This window comes from Oryzias melastigma, linkage group LG1, assembly GCF_002922805.2.
Source record: "Oryzias melastigma strain HK-1 linkage group LG1, ASM292280v2, whole genome shotgun sequence".
Lineage (NCBI taxonomy): Eukaryota > Metazoa > Chordata > Actinopteri > Beloniformes > Adrianichthyidae > Oryzias > Oryzias melastigma.
The window spans coordinates 14,072,066-14,094,499 of NC_050512.1; the positions used below are offsets into that span (position 1 = coordinate 14,072,066).

The 22,434-nt window shown below is 37.3% G+C and overlaps 2 protein-coding genes across 2 annotated transcripts; both read right to left on the bottom strand.

Annotated features, from left to right (window-relative positions):
• Window positions 1–298: 298 nt before the first annotated feature.
• Window positions 299–14,629, bottom strand: cpe (carboxypeptidase E). Its single transcript, XM_024259866.2, has 9 exons — window positions 14,230–14,629; window positions 5,344–5,540; window positions 5,108–5,275; window positions 4,894–5,011; window positions 4,357–4,539; window positions 3,517–3,656; window positions 2,703–2,802; window positions 2,350–2,468; window positions 299–1,445 (listed from the first exon to the last, which is right to left on the bottom strand). The coding sequence occupies exons 1-9, from the start codon at window positions 14,462–14,464 to the stop codon at window positions 1,347–1,349; spliced, it is 1,359 nt and encodes a 452-aa protein (XP_024115634.1). The 5' UTR covers window positions 14,465–14,629; the 3' UTR covers window positions 299–1,346.
• A 2,214-nt stretch (window positions 14,630–16,843) lies between these two features.
• msmo1 (methylsterol monooxygenase 1) lies at window positions 16,844–21,480 on the bottom strand. The gene is made up of 6 exons (XM_024260050.2): window positions 21,401–21,480; window positions 20,596–20,877; window positions 20,360–20,508; window positions 19,681–19,807; window positions 19,406–19,560; window positions 16,844–17,671 (listed from the first exon to the last, which is right to left on the bottom strand). Exons 2-6 carry the CDS (start codon window positions 20,848–20,850, stop codon window positions 17,482–17,484), a joined length of 876 nt encoding a protein of 291 aa, XP_024115818.1. The 5' UTR covers window positions 20,851–20,877; window positions 21,401–21,480; the 3' UTR covers window positions 16,844–17,481.
• Between the last annotated feature and the right edge of the window lie 954 nt (window positions 21,481–22,434).

Here is a 22,434-nt window from a genome sequence, read left to right on the forward strand (position 1 = left end):
TTGTTGGCTGATTCTCTGCTCCATAGGTGTTTTTCTGCCACCTAGTGGTCAAAAATAAAAACTTAAAAAGAGTTTTTGGACACTGAAACAGGAAAAAAAAGTTTCTTTATACATAGGATGCTTTTTTTAAATAGTGAACTTAACTTCTAAGATTTTATAACAACTTTTAGTGCAGAGAACTGCTTTAAGCATATTCTACAAAACAAACTATTTAATATGTGTAGCTTGAATGCAAGTCTATAAAATAAAACAAATGCACAGTCGAAATGTTTGAACCAAAAAAAGACATTGAGACCAGTTTGACAACATAAAGAGGGGATTTTATTGATCAGGTCATTCATCACACTTTATAAGTTTCTTTAGCTGTACATTCGTAAGTTCCTTTTCTGCGGTTTCAGTTTTGTTAAACTGCATCCACTCAGTTTTCTAACATTTATGTTTACAATAAAGTTTAAGAATAGAGTTTTGCAATAATTAATCTGTGAAAATCAATTCCTCTGACAGCTCCTTACAGTCATGTGCAGAGAGCACACAGAGGAACAGCTTAGGTCAGTCCAACATGACGTTTCTAGAGACTAAAAACCTCGGTTTATTTGTTTTTAGGTAACCAAATAGTTGATATATGTCTTGCAGTACCTAGTTCATAAATACATTAAATATTATAATCATTCTTGTGCTAAATTCAAAGCTGTGCTGCTGTTTAAAAAGAATCTCAACATCACTAAGAAACGACTGAAATGAGCCGGCCTTTATGGACTGCGTACAATATAATGTGTACAGTTATATTACAGTGTTTTTAATGTCCCTGATTATCTCAGAACCATAGTGTTGTTTTATTAAATTATATTACAGTACAGAAACATCATTTCACACGCCGTGAGTAAAGATGACAGGAGGAGAAAGCTTTCTGTGTGCAGTAACTTTCTGTGTTTGTGTACTAAAGCCTGGGAAAACAGAGACATTTAAAACAGGAAGAAATAAAATCATGGTTTCTCACAGACGGAGCCATGTGGTAGTGATGTAAACAGCTTCTCTAATTGCGCAATCATTCACCGGTTATATAGATAGGTGCCATGGTTACCAATCACGTGAACAACGAAAGAACACAATGCCACGGAAGTCAACAGCAGCCTCACCGCCACCCGCTCGCTTCTTGCTCGTCTTTCACTGCGTACAGGACATTCAGACCATCTACAGGAGTTGTGAGGCAAAGAAGATAATCAAAGGTGTGATCAAAAAATGACTGGAAAGAGAGGATACATATATATCCTCTTTAGAGTGGACGGGCACACAGGATGAGTATTTTACACAGATGTGCGAGTGGTCGGACCGCTGAGACAGACGCTCTAGAAGTTTAGTGTCTCTGACATCATCTTCCACCAGTCCATCAGCTCCTCCCGCTCCTCCTCCTTCCTCTCCATCAATGACTCCAGCTCAAAGTCCACCTGAGATGAACACGAATGAAGGCGGGAGATTGGAAAAGTTTAATATAAACGTAAAATATACTTGCAATTTTTAAAATAAAGCTACAGGATTTCTCATGTAAATTTAAAATGCAACAATAAACCTTTATGAATGTGTGTACACTTCTTTAAAATACTTATATGAAGTTTTAATCAAATTAAATCAGATGGAGAAACTTAAATATAATATTAACACCGATTGATGGAAATGTGCTCTTCGGCTCCAAAATTACCTTAAATTTAGCATCTACATGAAATCAAAAAGATGTGTTTTTATTTTTTTTTCATAACTGGAAATAAATTTAAGCATCAAAAGGTAAAAAAAAAATCTTATTTCCTGTCCTGTTAATCCCTTATAAATATTTATCATCTGACATTTTTCATTAGTTTGTATAAATATCTGAAAAAATTGTGTTTCTAAAAGTGTTTTTTATGAGAAATTATGATTTAAGGTAATTCATATTTTGTGGCATCAGCAAAAAAGCTTTCTCAAACAATGCTGAATATTTTCAAAGTATTCCCAACTCCTTTGTTTGCATCTTATGTCCCAAATATGTATAAACAAATGAACTCAAAGTAACTGCTTATAAAAATGGTAAGGTCTCCTAAACCATGTATGATATGTTTTCTTCTACTTCTTTTTTATATATATATTAATGACAAAATTACATTCAGAAAATATTTTCTGTTACTTGTGGTACATTAAAGTCTTTGTCACCTAATAAAGTGTAAGAAATGCAAACTTTCACTTATGCATCCAATTCATAGAATTTATAAATGTGTCTATCCTTTTGTGTTTTAACATTTTATGCATAAAGCTGCACATATCTATTCTCATGTTGGAGGTTTAGCTTATCATTAGATCTGTTGTTTGTGTGTGTCTCACCCTAGTTGCAGGGCTGTAGGGAACAGCCACCTTCTTGATGACAGTCAGGTATCCTGGTGCAGTGGCTGCTACTTTGTAGTTTCCTGGAGCCAAAATGCGCCAGTAGTCTCCATCTTTGGCTAAAACATAGACATTACATGCTGCTCAGCTTTGGAAATAAACATACAATGGGCTGATAATTGTTTGGGGTTCACACGCAATTATTCTGAGAGACTGTAGTACCAGTTGTGTCCACAAGAGGGAGGTATTGAGGTGTTATTTCTTTTAAAAGACAGTAGACTCCAATGTGGAGTTTGCAGTGTTTCCTGAGAGTGGTGTCAGGGGTGTTAGAATTTTTATCTAAATGTTAATACCTGTGGTAATGTCATGGTCGATTCCCTCCACAGAGATGGTGGCGTTGGAAATGGGGTTTCCCTGCAGGTCACGAACAAAGCCCTTCACGCCACGGTGAACCTGGACCAGATGAACGTGCACAGACACGACAAATATAATCACTTTTACAGCTGGGTTTAAAAAACAGTGTGATAAAATTAATTATAGGTCATAGAATTGTGATAAGATTGATTAAAAGATGCTGCATTTACCAAAATACTGACTAAATAGTTGGCTGGGTTAAAAAAAATGGTTTATTTTCTTTTGAAGTACACTTTTCAGTTGATTTTTAATGTAAGAATGAATAATTTCAGCAAGCAAAGTAACTTTTTTGTTGACTTTTGTCGCTAGTTATGCAAAGTGTTTTCCATTTCTAAACAAAATTTGTTTTGAATACAAATTTTATATTTGAATTAATATTTATTGGATTCAAATTTGAAATGAAGTCAAACCGCAGTGATACACAGACCTACTGTTTTTTTAGTGAGGCGGTCTGTTTGCAGTAAAATATCAAAGCTGCAATTTATACAAACCCATTAACAACTGTAAAACTCAGATTATGCCCCATTATCTAGCAGCAAAACATTTATTTTAGCTTTAAAATCAAATATGTCTCACTTAATTTGTATGAAATGTCCTTTGCTTATCCCAAAGTAAATATTGTACAAATAGAGGAAAACAATCAAATATATTTTAATGTCACACACACTAACAACCTACTGTTTCCACCTTCAGCATTTAATCTCTTTGCAGAAAGAACCCATGAGCTGTTTAACTGGACAGATCTCTGCTGACCTGCTCGATGTAGTTGACCAGGGAGTTGCGGTTCTGCTCCCAGTAGGTCTTCAGTGTGTCCTCACTGGGGAACTTGTCACAGCTGAGCTCCAGAGTGATCTCAAAGCAGTTGCTGCTCAGGTAATTGAAGTCTTGCATACCTGTTGAGAGGATGGAGGGTCATAAAAAACCTTAACAAAATCAAAATGTCACTTTAAAAAAGCACCAAATCTAAATGTGCAATTCACTGTTTATCTGCTGTTTTCATAAAGCCCCCTAATTATACTGCATTTTACTACATTGGTTTCTGCATTGGGCTAACCAATCTTTTATATTCAAGGTGGAAAATACATGTTCATATCTTATAATATCAAACATAATAGAATTCATTGAAACGTTAATCTTTACATGAATCTCGAGGTCTAAATATCTCCTTTTTTAGTGAATTACCACTCATTTCTAGCAATTCGCTTTTTTTTTAGTCTTAAAAAGGAATTTAAAATGCCAACATACATTTATCATTTGTTTTATTATCTCATTGAGTGTTTTTTTTTCTTCCTATTTCTGCCGTAGTTTTTGACATGCCTGCATTGTCAGTTTATGTGACCTGTTTGTGCTTTTAATTTGAAGAAAGTAAAAACTTCCTATTTTGGCCACATACATTGAAGATGACAAATATAAGATTAAACTTTTTTTTATTTTTTACTTAAATAAAGTAAAGCAACTTCTTGTTAACTTTAAGCGATCCAAACATGTCCAGTCTGAATAAATCTTAAGAGATCATCTAAATCATCCTGAAATCTGCTGTGTGTATATACAGGTGAAGCAAAAATATTTTAGACAGAAGGTTTGATTTATCACCTCCAGGCACGCTGTACCACGCTCCGCCGTTAGTGATGCCATCCTTGAAGCTGGAGTCGTCGTCATTCTTGCGGCAGGGGGGCCGCTGGGGGTCGGACATGACCGGGTTGTACATGGAGTAAGCTTTAGCCAGAGACTTGAAGGTCACGTCATCTGGACTAGCGCTGTACTCGTGGGTGGATCCTTCAGGGAGGAGAACATACAAATGCAAAAATCATTAGACAATAAGCTGAGACAAAATCAAAGCCACCACATTAACATTGCACCTTGCAGTTTGCTTACTAATAACACTGGGGGAGGCTTTTGAGGACAAAACAATTTGCATGTGGTTCAAATTAAATCCAAATGGTGGTTAAAAAAGAAAAAAAAAGTAATTTGAATCCTTAACGGAGAAGGTGGACCTCCATAAAACAGAACGAAACATCCTGAAAGCTGTTTACATACTTCAAACAAATAGGGAGACAACAGTTTATATAGAAATGACTCATTTAAACGAGGAACAGATAGTGTTTGACATACATGTGTCTGAGTTCATACCAGTTCTGGTCTCATCATACGGATAGTTGGCTACAACGTCTCCTCCATGCAGGTTTGCAGAGAGGACAAAGGGGATGTCCATGATCCAGTGGATCACCGCCTTGGTCTCTGGAGCCAGCTGAAGATGAACAAATGTTTTAATGGTTTCATTATAACTGTTTTATAATGTATAATATATTAATTGAGGTGTAAAAACACTAAGTGTGTTATATACCTTTGCATTTTCGTCTACGGCCTTTTTCATGTTCTGCAGCAGGTGGTGGTTGGCTCCGCCCTCTCGCTCGTTGATGTAGACGATGCGGTCCAGGTCAGGAAAGTTCCTGTTCAGGTCGATCCCCTGCGCATTGCTGCGGCCCACAAACCAGTCCTTGATTTCTCCCGGCTGAGCGGCACAAAGGAAAGGCAGAAGTTACCGGACGTTCCCGAGACAACCCCAAACCCGCCGATTACCTGTGAGGCCGCCTTCTCAAAGCCATCCGGGTTCATGGAGGGCATCAGGTGGATGCGGGTGTTGTGGATGAGGTCGATGATGGTCTCGTTGCCTTGTTGATACTGGTTGCAGAGATACTGGGCCAGGTAGATGAGCAGCTCTCTCCCCACTGCCTCGTTTCCATGCATGTTGGCGATGTACTTAAACTCCGGCTCACCTGCAGGAACACACCGTCGTCACAGTTTACGCTTTGATTTGACATTTTTTGCTTTCCAGAATCACAATATCACAGTAGCTGGGTTGGCTCCAGCAACCTCGTGACCCTAAAGGGATTCAGTGGGTTCAAAAGATGGATGGAATATCACTAAACAATCTCATATCTTTAAAAAAGTAAATCAAAATAATAGCTAACTCTAACTTGGTTTGGAACAATTTCTCCAGGGTTTTCTCCCCTGAAATACTGACAAATACAGCAGCTCGTAAAACAGAAGTTGCAGCCCAGAGCTTCTCTTGGACAGTAATGACTGAGAAGCAGCAGATTAGAGACCGTCACAGGTTGTTTATCACTTGCAGAAAAACAGCCTGAAACCGCGTTTAAACAGGTGTTTGTTTTTTTTTTGTTTTCCTACAGAGCATGACAGCAGAAGAGAAAGCTCACAAAGGAACTTTGAAAAAAAAAGTAAAACCATCAAATTACATTTGCAAGACATATTTGCTATAGTTTATACTAAAGTTTTGCTTTTGTTTGTTTTAAATATAAAAAACCTGACAAATGTAATACCTCAGTTTTTCAAAATGTGAACTTAATGGATAAACATATTTTATTTTGTCTCAACATTAGTATTTACTTTTATAATAGTTTATAATTAATAAATTAAAACCTACAAAAGAGAAAATAGATTGACTGACTGTCAACTTTAGAAGCAGGGATAAATCTTTCTATTTTCTTTGTTGTAAAGGTATCTGTTCAGGTTTGTAGTTTTGTTTTTAAGGTTATTTGTGAACAAAAGAAAAAAAAACACCACATTCAAGCTCAAGACAGGGAAGTAAACTCACATTTAAGCCTAAAAATCCATCACATTTTTTGTTATTACATGTCAAAACTGACAAAGTATGAGCTAAAGTACACCGTGACATTCTTTTTATCATCTGTTACCTGAAGATTAATGGTTCTATGTGACAACAAAGAATGTATTTTTTCCACAAAATATGACAAAAATAATACTTTTTTTTGGAAAGCGGTCGTGAGCATTGACTATATAATCACTGGACATGTCAACCCCTTCCCTCTCGTGTTCCAAATAGGAAGTACCTTCTAGTTCCAAGTAGGGAAGCACAGAATATTTGGTGACCAAATGTATTCGGCAAAATATTAGAAAAAAAACAATATTCAGCTTTGGTGGGAATGAGGCTGAATAATGATGCGGGATTAATGACCCCCTTTAAAATACACAATCAACGCGCATCAGCGATCTAGCACCTACTTTAAATATTGTCTGTGTGGAAATATTTAAAAGCACCTGACTGCGATAAAACATAACAAAGTTAAAATATGAAAAAATATATTTATAGTTGTGAGTTTTCAAAGGCATCTCAATGTGTGTGTGCTTAAAGCTTTAAGGTTCCTGGTTTTACTAACCTGTGCCCAGATTTTATTTCCATGTTCTTCTTTTCCTGACCACAAACGTGTATAAAAACAATCTCTTCAAGATGTGGGCGAACGTTCAAGATTTGCAACTCATTCCTGTTTTTTTTTTTCTGTGTTTGATGTACTTCTGCAGCAAAGCCATTGAGGTCATAACTAGCAGGATACATACACAGCCCAGTACACATCTGGCAGTCAGGATACTTTTAAATGCTGAAATCTGCCTAATGATTTCAAGACTGCGCCTAACTCTGCATGCAGAAAAAGTCTACTAAAATTTCTAAAAAATAAAATAAACTTGCAGATTGCACTAATGCATTCTATTTTAGAAATATTTTGAGTGCTAAAATATTTGAACATAATTTAATTTGCAAAAGTAAAACATCCAAGATGCTTTCAGGAGAGAAACAGAGGTGAAGATGACTCATCAAAGCCCATCCACCAGCTGTCAGAAACTTCCAGGCTTTATGACAGCTCGTCGATAGTGATTTCTTCGGTGACGGAGGAGTAACGGTTGCAGCAGCGACGTCAAGAGTATGTTGCACCTGAGTAATCTCAGTCGTCGTGGAAACCCTGACAGGAGCAGGTGCTTGGGGAGACAAATTAACTAGAAGATTGAGTAAATACGCCGTCACGAACAGGCACGAGTGCTTTGTTAGCCCTGACATCTCATATTACTGACAAATGTTCCACCACCAGACCTGGATGGTAAATGGAGTAAACTTCTAGAGCGCCTTTTCTACTTTCCTCAAGGCCAAAAATGCTTTGCAGTCACAGACCCATCACTCACTCACACGAAGGAAGAAACAATTCTTGGTTTTAAACCAAATCGTACGTCAAACTATTGAGCTGAATTGTGGGGAGAATTAATTTTTGTAAGTCCAAATTTTCATAAGTTTCTGTGAGCTGAGATCCCTCAAAGTTTTCAAACTTGTCTCATCTAAAGATTTGTAAAATGTTGTTTTTTTCCCTAACAATTGTGTCCAAGTCTTTTTTCCCTGAAACAAACAATGGGACTTTCTTTGAAGAAGAAACACACTTACTCACCGTTTCCTGCTGCCAAGATTGAATATGTGTGGAATAGCTACCCACTCACTTTTATCACCAAGAAGTGGCATAAATTCAGTTTGTAGTGTTTCAGAGTCCAGAGCATTGACAGTATAATCACTGGACAACTCAACTCCTCCCCTCTCGTGTCCCAAATAGGAAGTAACTGCTGGTTTCAAGAAGACCAAAATCCCATAGACTTCTATTGAGAAATAGACAGGTATTACTCAGTCATTTTTAATCCTAATTTTTTCAAAGATATTTTTTCTTTGTTGCAAATTATTCAGATTATAAACTGATGGATCAGATGCCTCAGTAATAGTATGTGGTGTCTGCTTGCCCCGCCTCCAATATTTGATTAACAGCTTCTCCAGAGCCCACTTTTAGTATGAGGGTCTTCGAACAAGCTGGAGCCAGCTCACTCATGATTGGTTGACAGTAGTTCCTCTTAAAATGTGACTCAGACCGACTCGGACCAATCACTGTTACGGGTTTCAAAATGTCGACAGACGAACAGGAAGCCACGGTGACGGCTTTGGCCTTATTTCACGAGGGTCCGAGGGAGGTAGGGCATTTTCTATTGGTGACATCAACACCTTGTTTTGTCCAGTAAAAATATGTCAATGGTCCAGAGTCATCACCTTCTCCATCACACTGGCATTAGGGGGAAATAAAGCGTCTTGGAGTTTTGCTGCTTTTTATTTCATTTGAAAATATTATTTCTTATTTTTTTAGATGTTTTTATTGATGATTTATCGATCTTTGTCAATAAAAAGACTAATATTGACTCAAAAATTGGGTGGATAAGTGTGGCGTAAGCTTTTTTCTGGGGGGGGCAGCGGCCCCCTTGTCCCCCAGTAGCTCCACCCCTGAACCAATGGTAATTTTACAACCAAATGCAACAGGAAACTATAAACGAAATGATAATTCTTCATGTTAAACGTTAATAAAAACACAAAAAAGTAAAAGTAATCAAAGCAGGTCAAAGCAATAGTGGTAAAAGGGGGTGGGGTCTTTCTGATCTATAATAGATGACCTCCAGACTGCGCTTTCATCTTCTTTCCTGTTCGGATTTTTAACCTAATCCACTCTTTACCTTTTTCCCTCATTCCATGCAACATTGACTGTTTTCTCAATCATCCCTCTTTTGTTTTCTGTCCCGTTTTTTTTTCCTTTTTCATCAGCTCCCCCCTTTCATCTCAACAGGAAGAGGCTCCGAGTCCTCGGAGGGAAAACGTCCAAAAATATACTGAGTTTTATGGGCAAAAACTCTGCCCTCCTCCTCTGCTGGTCCCTCTAATAAGGAGCTTGTTCCATTTAAAAGCCTCTTTAAATCCACAAGAGCAGACGTCATCTGATATCACTGTGTTTGGACAGTTTACTCTGCTGATCACTGAGGGTTATTGCTGTTTCTTCAGTCCAAAAAAATGTGACTTTTATGAGATTGGAAGGAGCTATTAATTTTTCATCACCTACAGACATATCCAAAACCATTATGAGATAGAGTTTCTCCTCATGTTAAAGAAAGGCTTCCAAACACGATTCAGAAGAGAGGCCCCCGGTTTCAGTTCAGCCAGACACGAGAAATAAACGCCTCCTTCGTATGAGAGAAACATATGGCACAACGGCGGGTTCACAGATGCACTGAAAACATAATCACTACCATCAAATGGACTATTTTTAATAATGCTTCCTAAATTAATCCCAGCTGAGATTTCCTTTCATGTTAGGCTGACAACTTTCATTTTAAAAACCTCAGCATTTACAGTGAAAACATCTTAATGGATACAAGTTTAGTATTTTGAAATGTCTTTAAAGAAATAGAAACAAACAGATTGTAATGTGAATGTAATACTTCCAAGAAGTGCATGAGGAAGTGTGTCGCTGCCGGGAGTAATCCATGGAACAGCCGTGGTGATCTGTTTGTCTTAGGCCGTCTGACTGCAGCAGTCACCAAAATAATCTCATTATGTAGAGAGTGGAAGACTGTATAGGTGCTATGTACCACAACACCAGCTCTAATGGAGAGAGATGTCTGTATATTGTTTTTCTGGAGCAAGAGTGGACAATAATGCACAGAAATAAAAAAATAAAAAGATAATAGTCTTTTTCAGGATGTCAAGTGAATCCCTTCACTGAATAAACTCACCAAGTTCTTTGTAGCATATAAATCAGCTTCTTAGTAACATGCTACATTTCTGATTCGATTTAGTATAAAAAAAAATCATTTTTTAAATCAGTTTTATTAAATACTTATTCATTTTTAACATTTCTATTCCAAAACATTTACATATTTTGTCATTTGAACCATCAAAAGGTGGAATTTTCCAAATAAAATCATGAATTATTACCTTAAAGTCAACTCTGATCAGCTTTTGATCCATTTTAAAAACCTTCCTAGTGCTCTTTTAATTCTGATTATGCAAAGCAAAAAAGGTGTTGTTTTTAAGACAGTTTCTGTAGAGCGGTTCTGGTTTATACGAAATTTGCCTCTGAGCTATGGGCTGAATTATTGGCACGGAGTAAGCCCGCCCTGACTTCCCATCATCCCTTTGTTTACGCTCCCACAATGCCAACCTCACATTAGTGATGCAACAAAAATAATGAGCATTATCAGAGCCAGATACCATCTCAGATGAGGAAAACAAAGATTTACATGGATCAGTTTAACTATAATGGGATGCATCAAAGCAGAAACCTTGAAAATAATCTACTGTACCAGCATCACTCCATGCTACCGGCTTTTCCAACTGTATTTTTGCATTTGCTTCTGATTCACAACAATTTGAGTAAAGAAATACTCAGAAATGCAACTTTGATCTTAATTTTCTTTAAATATGTCCTCCATCATTGAGGAAGGGTGTGCTGAATACACAATTTTCATTAGAGTGGGTCTGCAAAAACTAACTAGGAAGTCGCTGTTTTTTGCCTAAAAACAATATGAGAAATTGCCGTGCTAGAAAAATCAAAATGTGACTTTTTTTGGTCAAAATTGCAACTTCTAAGTGAGGATGGGGTTGATTGAGCTAGCATTCTTTAAGTTTTAAAGCCTAAAAATGCAGAATGACTCAACTCTGAATGAAGTTTGCTATTATTACTGACTCACTTTGACACCTAGGGTTGTGGAGTGGTTAGCGCTTATTGCTTCACAGCAAGAAGGAACCAGTTCAATTACCAGCTGGGGGGCCAAAAACAGATTCACCAATGTGTGGAGTTTGCATGTTCTCCATGTTTTTTTCTGGCTTCCTCCCACCATACAAGAAAAAAAATGTTTCATAGGTACCCTAAATTGGCCCTAGGTGTGAATGTGAGCATGTATTGTATGATTGTGGCTCTGCGACAGACTGGTGACCTCTCCAGGGTGTATCCTGTCTTCGTCCAGAAGTGACCGGGTTAGGCTCCGGCAGCCCAAAAGTGACAAAACGGTTTAGAAAATGGATGGATGGACTTTGACACTTAAGTCTTTGGTTTTCAAATAGATGTTAAAATTGAGGTAATTTTGGCGCCAAAGTGGTTTGATGTATATTTGCATCAATAGTTGTCAAGCGGTTAAACAAGCTCTGTTTGGGAGTTTTACTTTTCCAAAAATGTCTAAATTAGAACTGTCAATAATGTCTTTTAAATTAAAAAATTTTAATGAGTCTACTACTTACTAGTAATTCCCCCTCGCATTTTCCACTACATACTAATGAGTCACCATTGTTCATCTCTGCAGGCAGCGCCTGTGCTGCTGCAGTGTATGACAGATGGTTGTTTACCGAGAGATGCATCTGCTCAGGTCCATCGTCTTCCTGAGCCAGCCAACCAACCGCGAGCCTCCAGCCAGCTCAGTGCACTAAGCCGATCTGTTGCCCTGGCAACCGCTATTTCGGCTCCACCTTCCACTACTCATTGCAGAGTCAGACAAATATGGAGGGCTCCTAAAAATGGCCACATTTCCTGTGTTCCACACAGATCTGTCCGTCCATGCAGCCTGTTTTCTTCTCCTGTTTTCTCCCAACATGGCTGAGATTGAAGGCCAGGGAGGGGAGACGGAGCTTCAGAGCAGCAGTTTGGAAACTCATCTGGTAGTAATAAGAGATCCACATCGCTACTGTGACTCATGCCTGTGCACGCCCACCAGACTATTACAGGCCTATTTAGCATGTACAATCATTAAACTCTGGAACCACGGGAGCTAAATTATACCAAACCTGTGGCACACCAATGAAACCATACAAACACGCCCTGAGAGGAAAATACACCTTCATGCGAATGTGCATGAGTATTACATAGTTTATTTTTTGGGGGGGCCTGAAATTAATTTCTTCTTAAAAGTTTGTCAAGATTTAATCTCACCAGATGTATCAACAAGGGTTGCATTATTATTTATTTTACAAAAACAAACATATTTTTAGGTTTTCTCCTTGTAAAACATGGTACACCTTGGGAAAGTTAACAAAATGCAACCTGTCAATAAAAAACATAAAAAATAAACAATAAGAAAGTGAAATATAATGACAGAACACACATTCTAAAGGTCTTATTTTAGTAATTAGACATGAGAGTTCAAATTCAATCAGAGGTAAACACACCAGCTATTTCTCAGTTTAAAGTCTCACTCCAAATATGTTTTGATCTATTTTAAAATCGTCCCCAGAGGTCTTTTAATTATGATTATGCCATTTTTAGCCAAAATTATGTTTTTTTAAGGAGTTCATCAGAAATTTGCCTCTAAGTTGTAGGATTGTTGGCGTGGAAGTAACCCTCCACTGATATCCCATCATCCCTTTCTTTAGGTTCCCAAACTACGACCCGCGGGCAGGATCCGGCCCACCTCCACATTTGGCCCGGCCCCCTGAACAACTTTTTTCCCCCAATCTGGACCCGAAAATAAAAAATGAGTTGAAAGCTCATTTACGTAAACTGGGCCAAGAAGAGCTTTAAAAACAACATTAACAAGGAGCCAGTGAAGTATTTATTTCCTGACTTTTTCTGTGAATATCCCAGAAATATAAAATATAAACTATAAACATTTATAGTTTTCTGGAAAACTATAAATGTTTAGACACACCCTGCGATTGATGCTAACAGATAACACTGTTAGCATTAATCGCAGACAGAACTGCTTTCAAAAAACGCTTTTTCTGTTAGCCTACAGACTGACCCGGCCCGACATCAATGAAGAAAACAGTTATGTGGCCCTCACAAGTAAACGTTTGGGGACTCGCACTCTCTCTTACAGCCCCTCGCAACCCCAAGCTAACATATGTGGTGCAAAAAAATGAGTAATATTGGAGGTATCGAGATACCTCAGGTAAGAAAAAGACGTGGATCTGTAAGTGGATGCATCAGAATGACGAGGAGCGAGGAGACTTAGCCCCACCCACGACAGTTGCTGCATCACAACCACAAGCTTTTTCAATTATTATCTGTGCCCGATTCACGAATAAATAAATATTTATATGCAGTTTTAAGCTTAAATTACTTTATATGTCTTCCATCATGAGAAAAATTCTACAATAACATGTAAAAAAAGACTATTATCATTGGAGTGGGACTTTAATGGAAAATCCTGTTGATTTAAAATAATTTTGAAGATAGGATTGACATTTTGTTGCAGCTCCTATTGCACAGATTTTATTAAAGTGAAATAGATGTAACAAACACATCTGAAAAATACCAGTCCACATCTGTTTTGTTTGATGTTATAGAAATCCTAAATTCAAGTACAATTGGTATTTCTTTAAGTTTTCTTTTTTAAACATATGGAACCATATTCTACTCTAAAGTGTTTGAGAACTTATTTTTAGAGGTCCAAACATGTCTGTATACATTCATGTTTTTGGATGTATCTTCGGAAACGCAGCTGAGGCCTGATTCAACACCTTGAGGGGTTTCCTCAGGATCACGACTCGGAAAGGGAATGAGCAGATTCTTATCAAGCAGCAAAATGGCGGCTTGGCGTCGCTGATACCACAATCTATCATCTAGATTTCTGTGAAGTCATGCGGCAGGCCCCTAAACTCACACCTGCACCCATCCTCTAGTTTCCTTGGATCAATAAGCTCTGATCGATGCATTTTACGCATCAAGAGTTTATGCCTGATGGGCTTGTCTCATTAAAGTGGAGGGATGTTGAATTCCTCATAAATAGAAGTGTAAATATTCTGGGATGCTGGATGAGGTGTACATCCGCAGCACTGTGGAGCAGACTTGATGCGTAAAAACTGACCAGGCTCGTGCGTCCCGGGGTTGTCGGTCATCTCCAGCACCAGCAGCTCGCGGCCCTCGAAGCTCTCCCCGGTGGTGTAGATGCGGGTGATGGTGGGACACTGCAGCCACACCGACACCAGCGCCTTCCGCAGCTCGTCATAGCGATGGTACTCGAAGGAGATCTCCCCGTCGGACGCGGCTGCGCGCGCCAGCGCAACCACCGCGGCTCCGAATAATAGAAGGAACGCTTTCATTTTTGGCTTCGTCGTGGTCCGTGCGCCTCTCTGTGGGTCCCGAAGCTTCGCCTCTGACTGTGCTCCTCCAGCCTCGCTCTGGGCTATAAATATCGCTCCTCTGCCTCCCTCTCTCTCTCAGTGTGATGCGGCGGTGTACCTGAGCGCAGTCCGATCCCGCGGCAAGTCAGACAGATTCACGCTTCCGGTCTCACCTTTAAAAATAAAAGCTTTTTTTCCCCATCAATGAAAATGTGCGTTTCGAGTGTTTCTACATATTTAAAACATTGTCAAACTTATTTAAAAATATCCATAAACAAATTACTACAATGTGTAATGTTTGACTACTTGTCTTATGAACAAATCTAAGAAAACTAAGATAAAAGAAAGGTTGAAAATATCTTTCAAAATATTAAATGAGTACAACCTAAAATGCAATTTTCCCCTTTTATGTCCAAATTAAATATTAAATGAAACAACATTTTGTACTAAATGTTTCATTCGTGGTATGCATCCACGATGAGCCAAAGTCTGAATCTTCCTGTGCTTGTCCCCAGTCCGGATAAAATACTGGATTGTTGTGTTAAGAAGGGCATCCAGACTATAACTCTCATGGAAAAGGTGAACAGCATTGGTGTCTCTTGTAATTGTGGGAAAATTTGTTTAAATAAACAAAATATTTCCATTACTAATTATCATTAATGGAACATGTGTCCCACAACATGCACACAACTTTGTTACCATGACCTTTTCATAGTGGAAGAAGAATCCTTAACATAGAATCACATGATGTGCCGACCTCTTCTATTTGTCATATTTTTACAACTTAGATTGAATGTCTCACTTTACCCAGTGCAACCTTTTTACACTTTTAAGCAGAATACGACTAATTAGGACTAATAATATCATTGCTACCATTATTTTTCATAAGTGATCTTGATAATCACTAACAGTTAGGTAGACAATTAGCTTCAACTCCTGAGAGAAAGCTAATATTAGTACAGATTTACATCCTGCAAAAATTGGTAACAGGGTTGCACCAAGCTTTGCAGTCATCAAATATAAATCCTAATGTAATAAAAATTGTACAGTTGATCTGAAAAATGAGGAAATAAATATAGTCCTGATCTATTGATGAATGTGTAGAAGCAAATAACAAAAGTTAAGGTTTACTTTTCATTAATTTTGAAGCCCAAATGTCTTCCAATTCTGGTATTACTCAAAAATAAATAAATGACATTTTATGAAATGTTTTGATTTGGCCATTACGGTTACCCTAATCCTATCCTTTATTGACACAATGCCTTGTATTCAGTACTAGAAGCTTCAGTACTTGACTCATTTTAAATCCAAAGCTTAGTTGGCAGATTGTTGAAAAATCAGACAAGCTCAGCCAGGCATATAATTGCTAAATATTTCATCTTGATCGTGTGAAAATCATGGGGTAACATGTGGAGGCACAAACATAAAACCTGTTCCAAACACCATGGATTTGAGGTTTTATTGGTTTCTTTTACACACACTCCAGTAAGTCATGGCCTGAATCACCACTTACTGTACTTGATCATTAACTATTATTAATTTATTATTAAATACTTGTTAATATCTACCATTACTATGTATCCTACTGTGTACATTTGTGTATAAATATTTAAACCACCAATGGATACAAATTGCATTTTATTGCTGTGTACTTGAGACGTGTAATGACAATAAAGTGGAATTCTATTCTATTCTATTCTATTCTATTCTATTCTAATCTATTCTATAGCACTAATGCAGTAATGTAATAATTCCTAATGTGGTATGGTAGAATTTTACAGCTGACAACTAAAGTTTTAACCCTTTTTACATTAAACAATGTACAACATTTTTAAAGGATCAACTTTTAACCTTTTAAATTGTAAACATTTTATCTTGAGAACAAAACAAAATTATGGTTTTTAGTAATTTGCAATAAGCTCTTTTCTGACGGCTAAATCTCCTTGACATTTTCCTTTCCCTTAAACTGTAAGCAAATAAACAGAAAGATTTAAGTTTAGTTTTTGTAACACACTTCTGCTTCATTGTCATCACATAATTTACCCAATTTATTGAAAAAAATAGATTATTAGTTTAAACATATTTGACAAGAAGATTGTTAAAATACCTGTCTGCATCCTTATTATATGAGTCCCCTAATGACACTAAACAAGTGTAACAACATTTAAATTGTTAAAATATGTTTGTTCCGTTTTTGTGGTGCTGTTCATGAGAACCTTTGCCACTTCCTGTCTGATGACTAGCTTGACACATCCGTGTGAAGCTGCAGGGGTGTGACCTCAGTGCAGCAGAGGATACTACTTTCTCACTATCCAACAAGGAGCCTAAGTCCACCGGGAATGATAACCTCCAACGCTGTTTGTAGCCATGTTCTGTATTTGTGAGCATCTATAATAACATCAGTTCCAGAGACACACGTTCAGATTCTTCTTGGCCAAATGCAACCACATATAACTACTTATTTTATATTTAATTTAATGTTACAAACACAGAAAAGAGAAACAATAAAAAGTCATTTTTTGTTTGAATTTTAAAAGCATTTCATGATTTTATAGTAATAAAAAAATAGACATGAACATTTTGGAAGAGCTTTACAAGCCAATTCCCTTTTCCTCATTCTTTCAAAAGGCAGCATTCACTTCAGAAAGTTGTCATTACACTGATAATAAACTGAAGGAAGTTACAACATGTTTGTTACGGTCAACTTAAGGAGAAGTGCAAAAGTGCTGAAACATTCAGAGGTAAACAGGAGCATTTCACAACAGTCATGTGATCAACTTTTTTTTTCATTTGGTGACAAGCAAAAAAAAAAAAAAAACGTCAGGAAGTTAATCATCTTTATTCAGCCGCCAACTTATTCCATTCAGGCACAAATGGTTGATGTGAACATGTCGTCTGACTCAGAACCAAACACTGAATCAGTTTTTGTGCATCGTTGTTTCAGTTTGTGTCCTCGTGGCTCCCTTAGAGTGAATATATAAGGAGACTTGCTCTGTTTACTGCTCCTTCTTGTCTCCTTCCTTTTGCATGTGCTTATTGTACTGGCTATCGGTGTTGAACAGCTTGTCCCACCAGGTGAAGGTGGAGGCGTAGTTCCCAACGAAGTTCATGTGGTGGAAGTCATGGAAACGGGCGCCAGCGTAAAACGGGATCAAGTGAAGCGGGTTCAGGGGAATGTCGTAGCCACTGGGGGTAGAAAAAGTCACAAAAAGGGAATTAAAATAAATATAGTAAAATGTTTCTAATTGTCTAATTATAATTAAAGAAAAATTCAATTGTTCTTGGAATCTATGGAAATGTTCTTACTTCTTGTTAAACTCTTAACGCTCAAACTTTCCTATCCATCGCAATCAGATTTTTTTCCCCCATTCTAGAATACTTTTTCAACAAAAGCTTGGACTTCCAAAATTTAAACAAAAGAGAAAAATGTGAAAACGTTCAAGTTTGCAGTGAGGATTTTCACAGCCTTAAAACATCTGTAATTCTAATTTGCAAATTTCCCCTATCGCAGTTGTTTTTTTAACATCAACAATAAAAAAGTAGAATTAATTAAGTAGAAACTTTCTAAATTTGTCCGTGTTAATGGTTAAAACTTTACTTCCATGAATGACAGAAGTATCACTACACAGTATGATGAAAGGCAGCTGTAGAGCTGGAAACTGCAACTCCACATCGTAGAGATGAGTGAGCAAAAGCATACATGCTCACCATGATGGACTCCGTTTAAAAGTTAATCATAAACTAAGGTTACGTAAGACTGTAATGGCAAAGTGTCATTGGCTCTAAAAAAATACATGTTTATACAGTTTTTTTTTCAGATGAGAGATGTGTGTTGGAAAAATTGTTAGATCTGATGAAATAAAGAAATGTTGTCAAACGGTTTCAAGAATGTTTTTTACCTAGGAATGTAAGTCATATCTAATATGGACAGGATGTTCTACCAAAGTCAGAATGTTTACACACTGATCAGGGTGTCATGACAATAAGAAAACAAGGATTGTGGCTTCAGAGCTGTGCACAAAGGTTAGACACATTTAATTGTAAAGACATTTTAATATAGTAAAGATTCAAAGGATGAAACATACACATAAACGTATAATTTCTGTGACACATGTGACTTGGATAAAAGTACAGCTGTACTGAGGTTAATGTTACAGTGTTGTTCAGGCTGATTTGAATTGCAAATACCAACATTATATATCACAGTTAAATGTGTCAAGAGATCAATCGTTTGTATTATGAACTCCATTTTAAAGGTCAGTCTGAATATAGTTTAAAGATGCATGAATGTTGCCCACAGAAAAAAAATTCTAGTGTTTTTTTTCTTTTGTAGTTTCTTTTTTGTGCATATTTTGTTGCCACAAAGTTTTTTTTTTTTTTGTTCAATAGAGTAAACACAAAAATAGAACTAAAAGCTTCAGTATTTATGTTGGAAAACCTGTTTTCAAATTTTAATTTTCCATTTATGACTAGAAGTGCCACCAAGTGGCAAGTTTGAGGGTTTTTTTTGGTATCGTGGTCATACTTTAAATTTATTAAACTCTTACGAGGAACAATTTTTCCATTTGTATTTTTGCTCATAAAAATGTACCTTAACCATTTTTTTGTAGGGAGTTTTTTCACTTATTTTTATCAGTTATAGAACATATTTAAGATAAAATATATAGTAAATATTCTGTCATTTAAACATAAATACACAGGCATTAAGATAGTTATTTATATTTTAATAACATCTCTAGTGTTCACTGTCGCCCTCTGGTGTCAAACTCAATAATGACAGTTCTATTTTCACGTGTCACACTACAGCACACTAATAGAATTGTTTTGTTGACTCAAAAAAAAATTTGAATTTCTCAGAAAGCAAATTTCTCTCCCGACTTGTATGAGCACATGCACACCACAGCTGTTGTTCTGTCTCACCTGTGCACATCAATGGTCTCCAGCAGGCGGAAGGTGACCCAAGCCCACAGCAGGAACACGTGGTTACAGAAGATCATGATACCAATGAAGAAACCAGCACCCAGGATAATCGTCTCAGCAGGATGAGCATATTCAGCTTGCATACCAAATGGAGACTAAGAGATAAGGGCATGTTAGATGTCGGAACACTTTATCGTGTGAGATACAGCAAGTTTAATGGTCAACTATTGAGTAAATAAACAAGCCGATGTTCGATGATCTGGGTGCCTACTCACTGTGAATTCATGGTGAACTTTGTGGATGTATTTGTAGATCCGTCTGTGATGCAGCAGGCGATGGAGGAAATAATGCCAGGTGTCCTCGACAACAGCACAGCCGAAGCACTGGGCTAAGAGGTACGGCCTGGAAAAACAAAACTCATCTTTAGATCATCAAAGTACGAGATTACAAACGGGAGATTAGATCTTCTAAATACGGTGGCCCTTTAGTGCAAATCACACCAACATATCACACATATTGAAGATCTCAACGACAATGAAGAAAGTAAAGCAAATCATAAAAACCTTAAAATTTAGAAATCAAGACACAATTCCAAACAAATGAAATTAAATAAAAATGTTTTGTAAAAGAAAATTGAATTCTAGAAATCAAAATGAAATGCTAAAAAAATGAACCACATTAAGAAACCAGAAAAGGTATGTGACATCGCTGATTGGATGATGACGTTTGAGTTTGAGCACTTCAGGGCCACCGTATTTAACATATCTTAAAACTTGGTTTTATGAGGATAGTTTTCATTTCCTAAGATGAAAAAAGTATTGAAGTTGCTCACTTAATAAAGTGATAAGTTTAAAAGTTTTGGTAAAAACATGTTTTGCTTTAAAGCCACAAAATATTCCTCTACTTTTTTTTGGTAAGAATATTAATAAAAAGTTTCTTGACTCTCTCACTTACCAGCGTGGCATTGAGTCCCAATCATAAGGGATGCTGAAGAATTCAGTGAAGTAGTACGTTCCACAGATCAAAGGGAACTGGATGCAAAAATGGTTAAAAAGAAGCATTTTGAAGCATCGCCACTGTTTCTCCATAGTCTCTGGCTTGTCCTGCATGAGAAAAAACACACACATAAATGACCAGATTCAGACCCACAAATCTAAAACATGATCTAATCCACAAAATAATCCACAAACCTGTTGGATCTTGTATTTTTGCATGAAGGGAAGGAACTGGAATAAAAAGCCCGGCAAACATAAAACGAAGTAGACTAACTCATGGACTATTAGTGAGCCCCAGGTTGCAATCTGGAACTTAGTGTAGTTGTCCAGCATGTAGTCCCAGGCGTGTTTCAGGGGAGGCTGGAAGGGGTTTTCTGGCAGGACAGCATCTACATACTCCACAGCCAGGTAGGCTGAGCTCAGAATGTTAGCGGAGTTGTTCATCGCCATGATGGAGGATGCAAGGAGACTTCAGCTCTGTGAAATAATAAAAATGAAGAAGTTGTTTTTAGAACCGATTGACTAGAATAGCAGTATCTTTCACATCGTATTTCATAAGGAGTTCACAAAAAGCAACAAAATTATTATTAATTTACAACAAAAAAAATTATAACTTCCTTTAACCTTTTGAACCCAATATGGTATAACAAACATCCATTAGGTTACTAACAACTGTATAATGACCTATTCCTGCACAAAAAATAAGCCAAAATAAACTGCTAGCTCAACTATTAAAAATACTATCAAACAAAAAGACGTACAGACATGTATGGCAATACAATAATATTATTTTAAAAGTGGAGGGGACGTTGTTGCTTAAGTACTGCAGCCAGACTCTCTCTAATAGCTCTTCCCTTTCTCAGACAGACAGCTAGCGTCCAAACATCGTACTACTTTATCTACACTTTGTACAACAACATATCTAAAAAAAATACTTCGTACAACAAACTGAAACCAAGTTAATGTCCTTTAACCAACAATAACAACGCAAAACTCTTACCTTCCTGCAGTACGTCCCGTCTACCTGGGCTAGAGGCCGACGTTCCGGGTGAAGTACAGTAATATGGCGAAGCCTATTGGTCGATAAGACAGAAGGGGGAGGTCGCACTACAGATTGGCGTCGCTGATTGGTTGAGGGAATGGAGTGATGATAGTGAGACTGGAGGCCTCTGCGCCGATAGCCAATCAGAAGGCTGGACTGTTTTCTTAACTGTAGCAGGCTGCGGGAAGGAGGAGATGGGGTGGTGGGATGTCAGAGCGGGATCATCCGCCATAGGCTTGAGGAGGATCTAGATGCCTCTCCTTTATTTTCATGAACGTGTCTCAGAATTATAGCTCATTAAGTTAGTTTTGACTGCCTGCTCTTACTTTTTTTTTAATTAAATAACTTAAAAATTTACGCTAAAGTGAAATTCTGGCAAATTTTGAAGTAGTGTCACTAAACACTTATTTGGACTAAATTTATTCAGTAGATTTAACAATAATACAACTACATGTTCAACAAAAACTAAAAAGTATAGTTTATTAAATTCATAGAATATACTTTTTATTCTTTCTTTACATTTTTTTTTCTTTTCACAGCACTTGGAGGAAAGTTTTGTTTGTCAGACCAAAACTTTGGGCTTTTTGAATCATTGTTGGGGGTTGTTTTAGTAGTTTTTTTCCCCCCTAAACGTCTTTTAAAAACATCTTCATATGGCTATAACTATTGACTGTGAAGTATATCACCCATGCACCAAAACACATGGATAAGACTGCTCAAATGTGGTCTATTGTCTCAATATGAGAAGTAAAGGCCGTATGGTATAACCCCAAATAACAAATCCTGTCCCTGTGGGAGGGGAGGTCAAGGAAGATATGGTTTAAAAACTCAATGCTACTGGATACCCTGCACTACAATCCAAGATGGAAACCTCACAGATTCATGGATCCACACACTGCTGCTAAAGTTTATTGATAAGATTGTTATTTAAAATTATTTGTGCAGTGGTAAAGCCAAGTCAGAACCAAATTGGAGAGTGCATCTTCTAGCTG

Coding starts and splice junctions, on each gene's coding strand:
- cpe (XM_024259866.2), bottom strand. CDS start 14,464: ATGAAAGCGTTCCTTCTATTATTCGGAGCCGCGGTGGTTGCGCTGGCG. Junction 5,541..14,229: donor CCCCGGGACGCACGAGCCTG/GTCAGTTTTTAC, acceptor GTGTTCCTGCAG/GTGAGCCGGAGTTTAAGTAC. Junction 5,276..5,343: donor TTGAGAAGGCGGCCTCACAG/GTAATCGGCGGG, acceptor TGTGCCGCTCAG/CCGGGAGAAATCAAGGACTG.
- msmo1 (XM_024260050.2), bottom strand. CDS start 20,850: ATGGCGATGAACAACTCCGCTAACATTCTGAGCTCAGCCTACCTGGCT. Junction 19,808..20,359: donor TGGGACTCAATGCCACGCTG/GTAAGTGAGAGA, acceptor TTGTTTTTCCAG/GCCGTACCTCTTAGCCCAGT. Junction 17,672..19,405: donor GAGACCATTGATGTGCACAG/GTGAGACAGAAC, acceptor TTCTACCCCCAG/TGGCTACGACATTCCCCTGA.